General features: G+C 38.3%; 2 protein-coding genes across 3 annotated transcripts; one reads left to right on the top strand and one right to left on the bottom strand.

Annotated features, from left to right (window-relative positions):
* Positions 1 to 88: 88 nt before the first annotated feature.
* LOC306970622 (alpha-crystallin B chain-like) lies at positions 89 to 1,697 on the bottom strand. Of its 2 annotated transcripts, none has more exons than XM_079566635.1 (3): positions 1,288 to 1,697; positions 809 to 934; positions 89 to 721 (listed from the first exon to the last, which is right to left on the bottom strand). In XM_079566635.1, exons 1-3 carry the CDS (start codon positions 1,465 to 1,467, stop codon positions 530 to 532), a joined length of 498 nt encoding a protein of 165 aa, XP_079422761.1. In that variant the 5' UTR covers positions 1,468 to 1,697; the 3' UTR covers positions 89 to 529. The 2 variants fall into 2 exon arrangements, with proteins under 2 accessions (XP_079422761.1, XP_079422762.1); XM_079566636.1 differs by having other exon boundaries at positions 809 to 931; positions 1,288 to 1,683.
* A 1,158-nt stretch (positions 1,698 to 2,855) lies between these two features.
* On the top strand, positions 2,856 to 15,166 carry cfap54 (cilia and flagella associated 54). The gene is made up of 55 exons (XM_079566788.1): positions 2,856 to 3,042; positions 3,219 to 3,324; positions 3,388 to 3,537; positions 3,599 to 3,764; positions 3,850 to 3,908; positions 3,985 to 4,128; positions 4,291 to 4,404; positions 4,495 to 4,587; positions 4,667 to 4,856; positions 4,934 to 5,020; positions 5,097 to 5,209; positions 5,284 to 5,359; positions 5,449 to 5,528; positions 5,679 to 5,795; positions 5,868 to 6,018; positions 6,089 to 6,144; positions 6,220 to 6,348; positions 6,425 to 6,605; positions 6,686 to 6,813; positions 6,891 to 7,094; positions 7,168 to 7,260; positions 7,330 to 7,518; positions 7,594 to 7,712; positions 7,788 to 7,935; positions 8,000 to 8,155; positions 8,239 to 8,361; positions 8,493 to 8,603; positions 8,683 to 8,773; positions 8,853 to 8,933; positions 9,004 to 9,127; positions 9,531 to 9,704; positions 9,862 to 10,001; positions 10,122 to 10,270; positions 10,349 to 10,558; positions 10,634 to 10,833; positions 10,915 to 11,050; positions 11,144 to 11,249; positions 11,335 to 11,496; positions 11,583 to 11,774; positions 11,867 to 11,954; positions 12,018 to 12,188; positions 12,257 to 12,323; positions 12,401 to 12,586; positions 12,771 to 12,857; positions 12,934 to 13,053; positions 13,128 to 13,175; positions 13,278 to 13,413; positions 13,502 to 13,602; positions 13,681 to 13,829; positions 13,903 to 14,017; positions 14,142 to 14,292; positions 14,369 to 14,517; positions 14,597 to 14,743; positions 14,821 to 14,932; positions 15,057 to 15,166. Exons 1-55 carry the CDS (start codon positions 2,891 to 2,893, stop codon positions 15,104 to 15,106), a joined length of 7,077 nt encoding a protein of 2,358 aa, XP_079422914.1. The 5' UTR covers positions 2,856 to 2,890; the 3' UTR covers positions 15,107 to 15,166.
* Positions 15,167 to 15,258: the final 92 nt, after the last annotated feature.

Raw genomic sequence — 15,258 nt, 5'->3', positions numbered from 1 at the left:
TGAATTGAAGAAATAAAAGACACTTCTTAAGATTATAATTTGAACCTTTATTGTGTTGTTAATTCGCTCATTTATTATTTTTCCCCCCCCCCCTCCTTCTTTTTAACACACTTCATGAAATAACAAAGACATTCCTTGAAGCAGCTTTTTTCATTCATAACTTTGTAGGCCTCTCATATCCACTTTCTGTTTCTGATGGTCCATTAAATCAAGACAGTAATTTACCCAATCTCTTTTTTCATACTCACATACAAAAACATGATTTACTTGACACTCTGCTCTGCCCTCATTCCTTTACTTATATGTTAAAGCCATTTTGTTTTATGTAAAATATGCTCTGGGTTTAAGCTTTCAGTTTCATTACAATGGTTTTCCCAATACAACTAATAATTGTTTTCTCACATTATAACTGCTTGTGTTTAGACACTAGCAGCACTAAATATTGGTTTATTTGATTACCACTGAACAGTGCTATATTAGCGAGCCAAACAAGCAGCTTTGCACAGTGTTAATGAAAGCATTTTTAGGGTTAGACGTTGGGTTTCCCTGTCTTCTCATCACAGGAAATAGGAATGTTGCGTTCTGGAGCAGTGGCACTCCGAGGAGCTGTGATGGTCAGAACCCCGTCAGAGGACAAACTGGAGGTAATTTCAACATTGCTCACTCCTGCAGGCAGCCTGTACTTTCTGAAGAACTCTCTAGACACAAAACCATGGTCGTCCTATAGTAAAAAAAATAAAAATTAAATTACAATTGAGGTGTAATAAAGTAAATAATCATAAATGTAAATGTAAAATAAGCTACAAACCTGTCTGTCCTCATGTTTGGCGTGCACTGTGATGTAGTCTTCGCTGACGTTCACCGAGAGCTCATCAGGGGAAAAGTGCTTCACATCCAGGTAAATGACAAATCGGTCTTTTTCCAGGCGCATCTGCTTTAAAAGGCACAAACTTGACAAAGGCTTCATATTTTCTCGGTGAACTGAAGTAAACTCTGAGCAGTCATGGTCATTTAAGTTTTGTATACAAATAGAAGCTGCCAACAAGTAGAAATGGTATGAGCAGGATAGGCAGGAGTGATTATGGTGGTCGATTATTACACATCACAGTGTAAATGTGTATCTTCAAAGTAACAATAAAGGAACATTTGACAGCAAAACATGTATTAAAAGGCATAGTTGCAACTTACAGTTATGATTTTTCTACTTTATGCACACTGCACAGTTAACCAAAGTACCAGGCAATTATTTGTCTTTGTTTCTCAGAAAACATTACATAATCAATCTACCTCGCTGTGTCCATTTTCAGGCCAGTTGAACCAGCGCATGAGCGACGGCCGGATCCAAGGGAAAGACCAGGAGAAGGGCCACATGAGGGGCCAGTCGCTTAGAGGCTCTCCCATGGAGAGGTCCGAGACTCGAGAAGGGAAGGCCCGGCGGTGCCAGGGATACTGTATGGGAATATCCATTATCGGAGACTATGTTAAGACAGTTGACACAAGCTGCCTGTTGAAATCTGCATCGTTCTGTCCACATTTATAGTGTATTACATCCGGGCGCTGCCACCTCTCCACACAAATACAGCCCCCCCATTGCCCATGCATAGGAGCCCTGCCAGCATGCTGATCTTTCTGGAACAATGATGTCAACTGTTAATCCCTCTATTGCCTTCATTGTTTTATGTGGCTGGCTTTTAACTACAACTGTGTGGTTCTGTCTATTTTACCCTCGCCGCTTGGTCATGAGGTGAGGCTGGCCAGGAATTACTGCTGATGCTCTGTGGGTGCTGCTGTGTCCAGGAAATGTCCCCGTCTGGATATGTGGTGTGTCTGTGCAGATCTGTGAGTGTTTATGTGTGGTAAATCTGCCAGAGCATTAGCCTGCCAGCCCACTACCAGTGCCAGGAGCTTTAGATAGGCGAGCGCAGTGGACATGAGGCTGAAAGGGAACTGATGAGTTTGTATTGAGCAGAATTAGTGGACATTTTACACTGAGCACATAACCAAAAAGGACTTTTAACTACATTTTTTTTATTTTATGACATTGCTGTGTATATCCATGAGCAGTGTTTTCCAAACTTTAAATATCTGTGTGTAGAATGAAATAGCAGGCTAAGTAAACATTAGCACGACATGGTTTTATTCCATTGTAAAATGATTTTTGATACAGGTTATTTTGAGCATGGTCAATCATTAAACAATTAAACAATTACATTTCAATATAATATATGGATTTATATAATTTATATATCATATAAATAAAAATCACTGAAGAACAGCTTCACCAAACAGGCTGTCAGGAAGCTGAACCATCCCTCTGCGGGCCCTCTATTCTTTCTGTACCTGATATTTCTCTCTTGACGATTGTCTTTCTTCATCAATGGATTGAGACAAGCAATGTTGTGATCTTTACATTGAATAACTCCTTTTTTGTATGTTGCCTTAAAAGCCTATGATGAAAATCATAGTTTTGCTGTAACACTAACACTATGCACAATGCATGTGGTTTGTCCAATGCTATCGTTATGTCCATATCAATAAAACACTACATACAGCTGATCAGTCATGTGACCAGCTGCGCCTGCCGGAGGCTGACACGGCGAACTGTGAAGTCACACCTGTCAACAACTCATACAAGAAACGGAATAAAAGGCAATTAGTTAATGAAATTATATGAAATCTTTGTTCTATAATATAAACATAAAATGAATGAAAATAGCTTACTTCCGGGATAATGGTGAAGATGACTTGTTACCATGGATATCACCTTAGCAACGACTCCAACACAACTCGCAGAGCAGTTGATATGTTTCTTTCCGACTCTCGTCAACACAGTCATGCTATGTTTACCCACTCCGTTGTAAATACTATGTAATAACACAAAAAACAGACTATGGATTTACCGGCATCCTATTACGGAAACCTTGACAAAAGAAACCCGGTAATTATTGGGTTTGTGCGAGAGATTAAGTCCTTCATAGCGGTTATGAAGAAAAGCGCCTCTTCGCCAACACAAGAGCAGGACAACAGTGGTTATGTTAAAGGGTAACGTACTTCTTTTGTTAATCATGATATACCAACGATTTTAGGAGGAATTATTTAATAGAATCATAAAGTAAAGGCTAAAGACCATGATGTTAGCTAGCCGGCTGACTGTCAGGTGGGCTTTCTTTTCTAACGTTTGTAAGAGTTAGGTTTTACATTTCAGATTTATTTTGTAGGGTTAAAATGTTGATGGAGATTTGGAAAAAGTACAAACATAGACTGCCAGCCAGTTTGTACCAAGAGCACATGTTGCAGGTGGCTGATGCGCTTCTGCAAATTAAGGTAGCTAACCAAATTCACAGTTTTTTGTTTTGTTTAGTAATGTGTCTTTTTTTATTGGTGTAGTTTCATGAAATTGCACTATGGTATGGCTATAGCCTCCACCTGCAGCAATACACCTCAGTGGATTTTCTTGATATTGAGGACATGGACCACTTCAAATCTTGCTATTTCCCTGAAGGCTTGGACACAGACCAAGACACACTTCGGATGAAGGTATAGACGGTCTGTCTTTTTTTAATGTAATTATATAATGAGTTCATGTTCCTTTTGACAGATACGGGCACTGTATGGTTGTGCCCTTTGTACTTTCGAAGACATAAAGGGTCAGGATATTTGTACTCCTGATGGTCTATACAAACTGCTCTGTGTGTTGGACCTCATTAGGCTCACAATGCAAGTATTCCAGCATTATGACAGCCTGTGCTGGCAAATATATAATGGTAAGTATTATTTGTTTTGTAAACAATTGGGTTTCCTTTTATTTTGTTATAAGTGGCATAAAAATCTTTCACTGTGTTGTTGCAGGTTCGGTTCTCATCTACAATATCTGCCGCTTCCTAATGACAAAGAACTGCAGTGCACAGGTAACTTGAGTAGGATTGAAGTATTAAGAGAAAATTATTAACATTTGTTTGCTGTTTGTTTTACTTTTCTGAGCAGGCACTGGAGTACCTCTTGTGGGCAAGTTTCAGTATAGAGCTGTCGGTCCCACTGATGACTAGTAATACTTTACCATGGCTGGTCACACTTTACTGTGCTGTTTGTCAGTGTTATTATGACAACCAGGCGGCAGTGCAAGGAGAGGTATATTATATACAACAAAGGGTGTCAAGGGTTTATTGTTATTTCCTTTTATATTTATGTATGTATGTATTTATTTATTTATGTGTGTACGTATTTGTTTGTTTATTTTATTATGTTGTTATTATTATGTATTTATTATGTTTTCTGTTAAACTCCTATCAGATTTTTGCAAGGAGAGCACTTGTTAAAATCAACGAACTTGCAAAACTTGAGGAACAATGTGGATTTCCTGCTTCCAAAGAGAATAGAAGAGCCTTCAAAGAAGCCTGCATCAAGGCAAAAACTATTTACATTGTTAAATTTTACCTGACATAAACAAGATACATGTGATGTACTATAATTCTATTTGTTTTTTCTTTTTTAAAGTTGGTTACAATGGTATTCAAGAGGGCGGTTTTTGTAGCAAGAACTAAAACCTTTCGCTTTAAAACAAAAAAGAAACTAGCTGATATACCTAATGTACGTATAGTGATTGAATGTTAAGTTTAAGATTGAAAGCAGCTATAACAAAAATATGATTCTGGTGAATGTGCTCTAGACGCCATGGCCACGTAACACCACAGAGCAGCTTCTCAGCAGCCTATTTGAGGGAGGAGCAGCTCAGTTTCTGGGTGTCCTGGAGGCACTGAAAGACAACAGCAGATCGGGAGAAGCTGGAGGATCTGAGGACCTTGAGGGGCAGGAAGTGGTCTTAGAGCTTCTCGCGGCTGGCATCTGTTTATTGTCCGGTGAGTCAAAACCATTTCAAACCAACAATATGAATCTAAAACTATTAACATTTACTTTTAAAATACCTTCAAAACAGAAGGTGAACTGAAGAATGGCCGCCAATCACCAGGATCTCTGTGTGCCGTCACAACATCATCTTCACAGATAGACTTAGCCATTGCTGGTTAGTCATAATAATTTCTTCCATTCACGACACTTATATATTTTCTGTTCTGATAGTATTCTGTGTATGTCACCAGGAGAAAACAAAATATACTTTGCCGCTGCTCTGGAGTTCATTAAACAATTGTATAACTACAAGCAGTCAGAGGCATTCGCAGAATACTCAAGAGAAATGCTTCAGCTGTTGTCGGTAAGCGTTGTGTATCATAAATTACAGTAAATGTATTGTTTTGTGTGTTTTTATAATTTCTTTGTTTGCTTTAGTGTCTGAAAGAAAATTCATTGCAAGCAGCAGAACTGGAGTTGGCTTTACTTTATTATTTTAACCATGTGCAAAAAGGTACTGTTTTTGCTTCACATTGAAAGTTGCAAAGTTTCCAAAAAAGTTTCCCTTGTCTACACTATCTTCATACTTCATGTTTTTAACAGAGAGACAAAAGTCAGTAATGTCTGTAAGCGATGAATTCATTGAACTGATGAAAACCCTACACAAATATGTTTGTGACTCTGTAAGTAACTTTTATAAACCTTGATTTAATATGGCTCTTTCTTTTATCCTGCCTTGGTATAATGTTTTTTCTTTTTCATACAATTTACTGTAAACATATTAAGATGTTTTGGAGTGACTGTATATTGAATTTATTTCTCAAACCAAACAGAATTTTGTGCCAGACCGAGACCTTGCCCTGGCTGTTATATTGTTTGTTTGGGATAAAGTAGCCGCTGTCATTGACAGGGCTCAGCAACATCATTCAGAATCCAAGAAGCTAGAAAAGGTTTTTGAATTTGTAATTTACAATTTATTATATATTTTTTAACTCATTTTAATTGTGTAAACAATTTTGCAGGGGGCATGGTGTCTGTCTTTGTTGCTTGAAGTGACATTTGCCTTTGATCTGTGTGCTACGCACTACTTTCTAATGACTGGAGAGATGGTCCTCAAATATGCCATGCTTCTTGAAAGTGCAGCTAAACGTGCTGAGCAAAATAATTCTTCTGGTAAAAAAGCATTTTGTACAATTTCTCATGGTAGTTTCTGAATAATTATTATTCATGTGTTTGTTGCTAGAAGTCAGGTTCGGAGAAGAAAATGCAGTGAAATTTAACTCTTTTTCCCTTAGCAAGGTAAATACTATCATATTTATGCCAAAAAAAGTAAATTCACTTTGACTACTTGTGTGGTATTTGACTGTGTTGTAGATGTCCAGTACCCAGCTGCTTCAAAAACTGTGTGAAGTGGTAAAAAGATGGTTAAAGGCTTTTTCCAAGAGCATGAGCATAATGCTGCCTCAAGATGGATCGGCACTTTTTGACAGTGCTTCCATACAGGTAATAACTCCTTGATCCACTTCACTTGATCATAACAATTATGTAAATGTACACATGTTTTTTTTTTGGATGTCAGAAATATGCAACAGAGGCTTCATCCAGTTCTTTTCAAGAAGGGGATAATGAAGACATTTGCCCAAACGTAAAAGCTAAACATACTTGGAGCAGAGATGACTTCCTTCTGGCTGTGGATCTTCACCTTCATCTCAACGTCATTTACTATAGAGCATCTCTTGGTCTGTTGCACTGTAATGCAGGTCAGAGTGCACTTAAAACACTTAACAGTTACCCTTTAAGTTCAAATTATTTGTGAAAGAAACGTAATATTACTTTACAGATGCAGAGTTTGAGATATTTCAGCAGATCAAGAAAAACAAGATATCCAGAGCTGTTTTCCTGATGCAGAAGGCTTTGATGGTGTACCAAAAGGAACCAGAGTCCCCCAATATCAAGAATCAACTTGAGGTTGTTTGAAATTACATTAAGAACCTTTCTGTTGATCTGTTCATTCACTATAAGCTGAGTGCATGTAACTTTATTAGGAGTCTGGTGAACTTATTCGGAAAGCAGGGTCAGAGGAGAGAAAGCTTTACATGTCTACCTTTGTAACAAATCAATCTGCTTCAACGAATAAAGGCCGAGGCATTAAGCATGAAAAAGACTGCCCTCCGCCTGCTCCTGTTTTAGTATTCCGCTCAGATCACTCTTTGAGCTTTGCTCCTGCACCCTACTCCTCAAAACAACAAGTAAGGTGCTATCTGTTTTATGACTTAATTAAAGTAAAATATCAAAAAGGTTAGTAACTTCACTTCTTCATAGGTGTGCTGGTACCAACTTTTGGGTCGCACTGCTGAGGGTACTAACCTCAAAGTCAGGCTCGGAGACTGCAGTTTGACAGGGAGAGGCAGTGTGGTATGATCCAATGCTGTCATGTTTGTGATTTTTCTTATTTTGCTTGAAATAAGTAGCTTTTTTTTTCAGATACCCGCAGATTGTGGTCAATGTGTACTGAAGGTTGAGGGCCTCAACCCAGACCAGAAATATGTTTTTGCTGTAGCAGCCTACAACAGCCAAGGTGACCTTGTGGGCAACAGCATAGGGGAGACAACTATCCCAGTGTTGACATCGCCTCCTATACCGCTGCTCACTACTTGGGCCCTTTTGGCACAGGTAGCTACGAAGTCAACACGTTTATATAAAATGTATAAAACTAACTCAGTAATTTTTTATTTTTATTTTTTTCAGGTGGCATTTCAGACTAAACAGTATGATGTAGCCAAAAGAGCTTGCCAAAACCTGTGGAGCCACTTTACATACGCTGAAACCAGACCAAATAATATGCCGTATGAACTTGTTACTCCAAGGTAAAAGGACAATAATCTACAAATATATATCTTTTTTTTTTTTACATGTCTTCACTTTTTTTTTTCTTTTTAAAGGCTGCAAGTCCCAACGCTGCATCTCATGTCTCTTGCCCTACGCCACTCAGTCTTTGCCTCCATTTTCATTGAAACAGAAATTAACATTCAGCATGGGTCTCTCCAGTGTAACCTATTTAGTGACAAAGGACTGTTTAGTTGGACACAGGTAACTTAGAAGTGTAGTTCTCTTTGGTAAAACCTTGTTTATTATTGTGTATTTCCTGGTGCAGATAGCAAGACTGGAAGAATGTGAAAGAATGCTGTTGGCTATAGACTTGGTACCTTGGTTAATTGACCACAGCAATGCCTTACAAGCTGTTATCGTTTGTTATGCTCTTGTGACCCCAATCATCTACCATCAGATTGCATGTAATCCAGTAATTCAGGTGAGGTATTGTTTATAGCAAGCAATTACTGTATTTTTAATGTGTTATTCATGCAATTGAGTGTTGTTTTGCCAATGGCTTAGGTTTTGACAAAATGCTTGAAAGTTCTTGAGAAACATCTTCCTCAACTCAAAGTGAAGTGGACTGGGAGCACCTCTGTAGCGCTCATGCACAGGATAGCCTGTATCACGTACTATCTGTACAAGGTTTGTAGCAGCATGCATGATGCTGTCTTTGTATGTCAAATCCTCTATCTACTCTCCTACTGAAGATCCACTCTCACAAACGTCGGTCAAAAAAAAAAAAAAAAACTATGTTATCTGTTCCTCTACACCAGGCATTGCATAACCTTCAAGAGAGTGAGAAAGCCACTGTGCTGATGGACTGTGGTGTCAATCTTTTGCAGGAGATATATGATTCCCAAAATAAACTTTTCAACAATCCAAATGTATGTCAAAAATAAAACAACATTTTAAAATAATTTTAAATCAAAAAAAAGTTTTTATTTTTTTGCTATGTGTCCGAAGATAAAAAAAGCCGAGCCCATACTAAAGAGTAAGAAAAAAAATAGTCCTCAGCTGAGGGCTCTACTTGGAAAGAACAAGAACAAAACCAACGGTAAGAAGACTAATTAATTAATTAATTATTATTTAACTCATGACCTTATACAGAAGTGTTCTGTCTTGTGATAATTTAGGTACAATTACTTTTGGTGAAGATCATAGTACAATGTATGAGGCTTTATCAAGCACCCCAATAAGACATGCTTTTCAAGACGGTAAGTCCTCACAAATAGAAATAATAAATGAGCATTAAGTACAGTACTTTGTCAGTGATTATGTCCACAGTGATGAAGCTCAAACACAAAACACTCTTCATTGAGTCGTCCATGCTGCTGCTGCAGAGGGCTTTAGAAGATGGAGAGGCAGCGCTGGTGATCGAGTGGGAGCAACGTTTTATGGAACTACTGAGGTATTTACGTTTCATTTTATGTTCTGAAGATTTCATTTATGTATCCATAAAAAACAATGTTTGACAGAATCATTAAAATCTGTTAAAAACAAGAATCACTGAAATAAGTGGTCTTATACACATACATACAAACAAATGACACATGCATATAGAAATATTTTAAAGGGCTTCAAAGCAAAAAAAATATCTCCTAAGCAGTGCTTACACATTACACCCTAGTTTGTGTCTCTCTTTTTCTCTGGTATTGCTATAGCAGAATGTTTTACATTGGATCATTATACTTTTCATAGTCCTGTAGAAAGCAGTGAGGTGATGGAGAGATGTGCCCTTTTCAGTTTTGGTTAGAGAAGAGATGGAGATGTTGCATGGCTGACTGTCTAATACACTGTATTGATGTGCACAGTGAAAAGCGTATTGGAAAGAACCTGAATCGCTTTAAAAAGCAGGTGATGCTAAGAAAGATGCATTGTGAGGAAAGTGTGTGGAGGACCAACCTCAACTTGGCTGTAGCTCAGGCCTACATCATGCTGTTTTACAAGGCACTGGACCAGCTCCACCAAAGGCCTCTGCTGGACAGGTGTTTATGACACATCAATGACTTTCTGATTTCTGTTAGCCAATTTGTGTGATTTTGTCCCTTTAAAAAAGTAACTCATTTGATAAATTAATTAATAAAAAACAACAACATTGTAGTTAAACTGTGAATTGTATTTTCATGCACGTTTTTTATGTAGGTACAGCCAGTTAGATCATTTGCATTTCTCCATGGCATACGCCGGTGTCTCAATGAGGTTCAGGAAAAACCTGCAGCAACACCTGCCATCTCGGCACAACGTCATAGAGAGAAACAAAACAAGAGAGAGAGAAATGGAAGGTATGTTATGTTTTATTCTTCCGTGTGTTACAGATTTGACTTGTGCATGTGACCAATTCCAAAACTGCTGTGGCAGAGCACTATTATATTAAATTATATTAAATGTAATTATATTTACAGCGCAGGTATGTGATGAGTCCCATAGCTACACAGAGGTAACTGATGAAAACAGGTCCCCTTTACATATTGAACAGACTTTTGAAATGCAAACTGCAGCCTCCATGTTGGACTCACTCACTCAAGCTGTGCTTCATCTTCGTCGAGCCATGGTGTTGTAAACTTTTACTTTACGAAACATTATAAATCAGCCTGTTCATGTGTTGACATGTTGGTACTGACTTTTTCAGGTGTTGGCACACCGCGGCGGTCACTGGGCCATGCTGCGGAGTGTGGGTCACACTATGTGGGACCAGTACTGCAGAACTGCTAGTATTGTCCAAAGAGGTGTTCATCTTGAACTGTCCTCTTTCATTACGGCTGAGCAGCAACGCAAAATTTTTGTCCCACTACTTGTTCTGGCAACTACATTGATCATGGATATGTTAAGCCAACTTAGGGTGTGTGTCTAATATGTTTGCACATATATGCTTGCTTTAATTATTCTAATCATTGTTCCCTGATTTTTCATATAGTTGTGGCGTGTTTATGAAAAGGATTTATCAGAAGAGGAAACACAGTCCTGTCTCTACTTCTCTGTGCCTCTGGATGAAAGCACCAAAATTGACATGCGTTGGGTGAAGACATTAGTGATTCACACGCTGGAGCAGCTACATGACAGTGGCAAATGGGAAAATCTAGCTCATTTGGCTTTACATTTTAATGCATATACACGGTAAGAGAATAAAGTGGATTTGGCTTCAAAAATGATGCATGAATAATTAGCTGTTGTTTTTTTCTCATGGTGCGTTGTCAGGGATTATTATGCATTATTAGTTTCGCCTCTTCTAATAAACGCTCAGAGAAAACTTCTGGAGAGGATTCAGTCAGTCAAAGGGCCACCTGCTCCTCAGCCTCACCATGTCAGGACAAAGGAAGTGACTGGACATGAGGTAGGATTCAAGAAGAATCAAGTCACGGCAAAATACAGTGCGCAAAACCACTCCAAACTATTAAACAAGTATATTATTTAACCTTTCCTTTAGGTAACTTACAAGAGCTATGTGGGCACTCAGCTACTCAGTGGATGGACTTCTACACAGAAAGTGGCCATTCTTAAAAAGGAGGCACGGTTTAGAAACCAACTTAAAGGTTTGAATTGTTAAACAGTATTCCGTTAATGAATAAAATTAGTGTCCTTGTTATGTATAATTTTGTGGTGTGTTAACTCTGGAAGATGCTGAAGTTCAGAGGTCCATGGCTCTTGTGTGTGTTCCTCTGGATGTGGAAGACACACTGTATTGGTATCGTAAAGCTGTTGAGAAAAGATCACCTTGTCTGGAGCTCTTTCAACACAGTCGCTTACATTTACAGTGTCTATTAGCAAATACACAGCCCTGTACGTTTCATGCAGCTCAAATAAATATTACATTAGATATTATAAATATTTAGTTAATTAATTAAATGCACACATTTTGTATGTAGGCTATAGAGTGCAGAGGGAGCCCAGCAGGTCTGCGAGCATGGTTGAGTTCAATCCCATGGTGATAACTGCACTAAGTGTCAAACCGTGTGATCTGATGGAGGAGGACTACAGGACTATAGACTCTCTGTACAGTCTTCCCCTTAGCTCTGAGCATATACCCACTGTTACTGCGGCATACACCACGGCAATCAGTAAGTAACAATAACTTACTGTTGATAGTTTTTATGTTATAAATGAAATAATCAATAACTCTTAAAGTTTAAAATGCATATGTTTTGTTTAGACTATTTCCATGAAAGCCAGTGCCAGTCCTTGACTGTTGTGGCATTGCATGAATTAGGAAATCTCCAGTATTACAATGGCAACACAAAGTTAGTAAAAAAATGTTGCATTATTATTGTGCCGTTATTTATCAGCTTTCCTTTTACTCACAGGGCAGCACATTCATGTTGGACAAAGGCAATCAACAGCGCTTTGAAGAGCCCAGATGCTTTAGAAAAGTGGGATGGTGTGACTTTTGGAGAATGTTCCCTGCAACAAAGACTAAAAGTGTCTGGGGTTTGGGGATGTTTACAAGCTGCTTGTCTCACTGCTAAAATTGCACAGTAGGTCGTTTTTAAAAAGAAAATTGTACAATGTTAAAAATGTAGTGTCTGACTGTTTTGTGTGTCAGATATATTTTAACAACAGACATCAGCAAACGGACAAACCTCTGCCTCCAGTCTGCTCACCTTTTCAAGGTAAATCTTATTAACTCTTAAATAAATAAATAAATAACATCTTAAACATCATGTGTGTTTGTATTCTGGTTTCTCAGTGTGTGCTCTGCTGCTCTTTGGCGCAGCCACAGGCTGATCTCCATTATGCATCAGGTCTTGTGATACATGAGTTGTTGCCTGGTGTTGACCTTTTCTCAGATCCCTCCAGAGTTCACCTCGGCACCATTGTGACAAGTCTGAGTTTTATCTGCCAATGGCTTTTCTCCACAAGCCATTACATAAAGGTGATCATGTACATTTCACCTGCGATTCAATGTCAAAGAAAATGGGATAGACAGATTGGGGGGAATGGAAGCAGTTTGAAAAGGAAACTGCGAGAATCACTGCTGTGATTGGCTGACAGCGACAGAAAGATGATTGAATGGCTCCAAATCTCTGTCATCACATACTCTTATTCCTATATTCCAGCTACTTCCCATGTTGTCTCTACAACTCTATTGTGTTGGCTCTGTATGCAGAGATGTGCAACGTACTATTGAATGCAAAATACTTAAGGTCAGCAGGTTGTTGATATTTATCTGTTTATTTATTGTCTGTTTCTTCTTACTGGTTGTATCCCTGTTCTTCACAGATACGTACACTCACTGAATTAGGTTTGTTCACTGAGGCTGTAAGAGAAGCTGTGCTTCTAACAAAAGGAGCAGGGATCTACCTGCCTCATGGCCACTGCATCAGGACAGACAGAGATCAGGTATTCTGCAAAATTTTCCAGTTGGCGTCTGAATTTGGCCACATTAATTTACTCATCTTTTCATTATGTTGTAGTTGGAAAATGAATTCAGCATCTCCAAGTCTGTGCTAGATAATATTGAGGTATCTTCAGGATACATTAACATTCTATCAAATTCATTCTTGTTTTGGTGACATAATTTGATGATTATTTTGATGTTGTTGTGTTTTACCCCTGATGCAAAGGTTCTGGAGGAACTTGTAAATAGTGATTTGACTCCAGGGGTTTGCACACAGTATGGATCCACTTACTTGTGTTATAATCTTGCACGCATTCAACTAATCTTGGCAATCAGTGCCACTATGAGCAGTTCTTTGCTAGGTTTGTAAAGAAAACAAAATATTTGTTTGTGGGTCTAGTTTGGTTTTGTTTTGTACTAGTTGCAGTCGTTTGATATCAATGACTTTAGTTCCAGAAAATGAAATAATCTCCACAGACAGTGAACAGGAGGAAGCAAAACATCTAGATCTTGGGTCTCTTCGAGACCAACTCACTGGGGGACAGTTGAAGGTACACTATACAGCAGATACGTACTTAACATTAATAAAAAGTGTTTTGTGAAAGCCTTTTCTTTTCTTTTTACTTAAGTACCTACTACTAGAGGCAGCATCCAGGTTATTGAACTCAATCACAAAGCAGCTAGCAGCATATAGCCATGTTGATAGAGATGAACTAACTGTGGAGTCCAATCTTTTGAAGTCTAAACTGTATTTACTGAAAGGACAAGCTGCTCTCAGGTATGATCAGTATTTGGCTCATGTATGGACAAGTTACAATTGTTACATTGTATAAACATTTGTTTTCCTTTAGTGCTGATATGGCCATGCAGTCTTTAATGTTGCTACAGTCTGCTTCTGAACACACACATGCACCCATATATGTCTATGAGCAAAAAGCCTCTCACAAGCAACCTGGCTCTGAAGAGGTAACTTTGCATGTCATTTTTACTCCTGCACACAGTTCTGTGATTATTATAATTAAAGCTTGATGTTATATGTAAGTGTACGTCTGAGGTGCATAATAAAATTATGTATGCTTCCTAAATACAGGGCTTTAACCAGCACTCTCTGGACGATGACTCTGTGGAAGTGGCTCAGTTGAGAGAGAGGGTCAGATGTTTACTGTGGATACGCAGTCGTGTGACTTTGGTCCATTGTCTGACGGTACATGACCCCAACAATGGCAGCAGTGGACAAGAAGGTTGATGTTTTATTTTATCGTATTGGCTTTTCATATCCATTTGTTTTAACTTATTTGACAACTTTTCTTTTTTTAGATAATCAATCGAAAAGGGAGATAGCTCGACTGATTAGAGATGGTATTGAAGAATGCAAAAGATGGGGAGATCATGACAGTCAAGCTTTACTCATGCTTGAAGGCGCAAAGTGGGATAGAAGCACAGCTGATAAAACTGCTCAAGTCAAAGTAAGAAAGTGTCAGACTGAACTGATGTTGACATACAGAATGCTGTGTGTGTATCATTAAATCTGCCATTTTTCGGTAGGAAATAGTGAGCCTGCTTTCTGGACGACTGAATATGTCACCTCATTCCGCCATTACTTTGGCTCAATCAACTATGTTACTGAATGACATGAAAACACCAGAAAGCATCACTTTTTTAAAGCTTTCCCACAAGTTACTGCAAAATCAAGTTGGTATCCAGTACACAGCACAAATGTAATGTAATGATCATATAATGATTGTAACTAAACTACTGCATTTCTGCAGCTGTGTTCTTTCAGTCCACATGGTTTGGCTGATGGAGAGTCAGATTTACCATGTTTTAGTAACACCTGCCTCCCTTATCTCCACCTTTTACTTCACACCACCTCATGTATTGGTAAAATGCATATGTTTAATATTGTTAGTAACTTGTTATACTGTAATGTGAAATGCTGGAAGAATGTGTGCATATTGCTTTATCATGGGCCTGTATAAAATGTCTTTTTGCTTTGTTTCTCCAGGTCAAATGATTGAAAAACCAGAGGGGTTAAACTTCAGAGACGAGAACTAGAAGCACCTTTTTCCTTATACTGTACTTATTTCCTTGAATATTCGAATGTAATAAAACAATACCCTTTAATACCATTTGAGTGTTGTGTCAAAATTCTTTTTGAACATATTTTACATTGCTTCCGGAAGTCCCTTTTATTTCGTAATAGTAAA

Source organism: Gobius niger (genome assembly GCF_951799975.1).
Source record: "Gobius niger genome assembly, chromosome: 11".
Classification (NCBI taxonomy): Eukaryota; Metazoa; Chordata; class Actinopteri; order Gobiiformes; family Gobiidae; genus Gobius; species Gobius niger.
This window is presented reverse-complemented; position numbering and strand designations above follow the sequence as displayed.

What these genes read in the sequence shown, in the direction of transcription:
- LOC306970622 (XM_079566635.1), bottom strand. Translation starts at nt 1,467, where the DNA reads ATGGATATTCCCATACAGTATCCCTGGCACCGCCGGGCCTTCCCTTCT. An exon ending in CTGAAAATGGACACAGCGAG is followed by an intron (nt 935 to 1,287) that starts GTAGATTGATTA and finishes TGCCTTTTAAAG; the next exon opens with CAGATGCGCCTGGAAAAAGA. An exon ending in CCAAACATGAGGACAGACAG is followed by an intron (nt 722 to 808) that starts GTTTGTAGCTTA and finishes TTTTTACTATAG; the next exon opens with GACGACCATGGTTTTGTGTC.
- cfap54 (XM_079566788.1), top strand. Translation starts at nt 2,891, where the DNA reads ATGGATTTACCGGCATCCTATTACGGAAACCTTGACAAAAGAAACCCG. An exon ending in AATCCAAGAAGCTAGAAAAG is followed by an intron (nt 5,796 to 5,867) that starts GTTTTTGAATTT and finishes ACAATTTTGCAG; the next exon opens with GGGGCATGGTGTCTGTCTTT. An exon ending in TATGAACTTGTTACTCCAAG is followed by an intron (nt 7,713 to 7,787) that starts GTAAAAGGACAA and finishes TTCTTTTTAAAG; the next exon opens with GCTGCAAGTCCCAACGCTGC.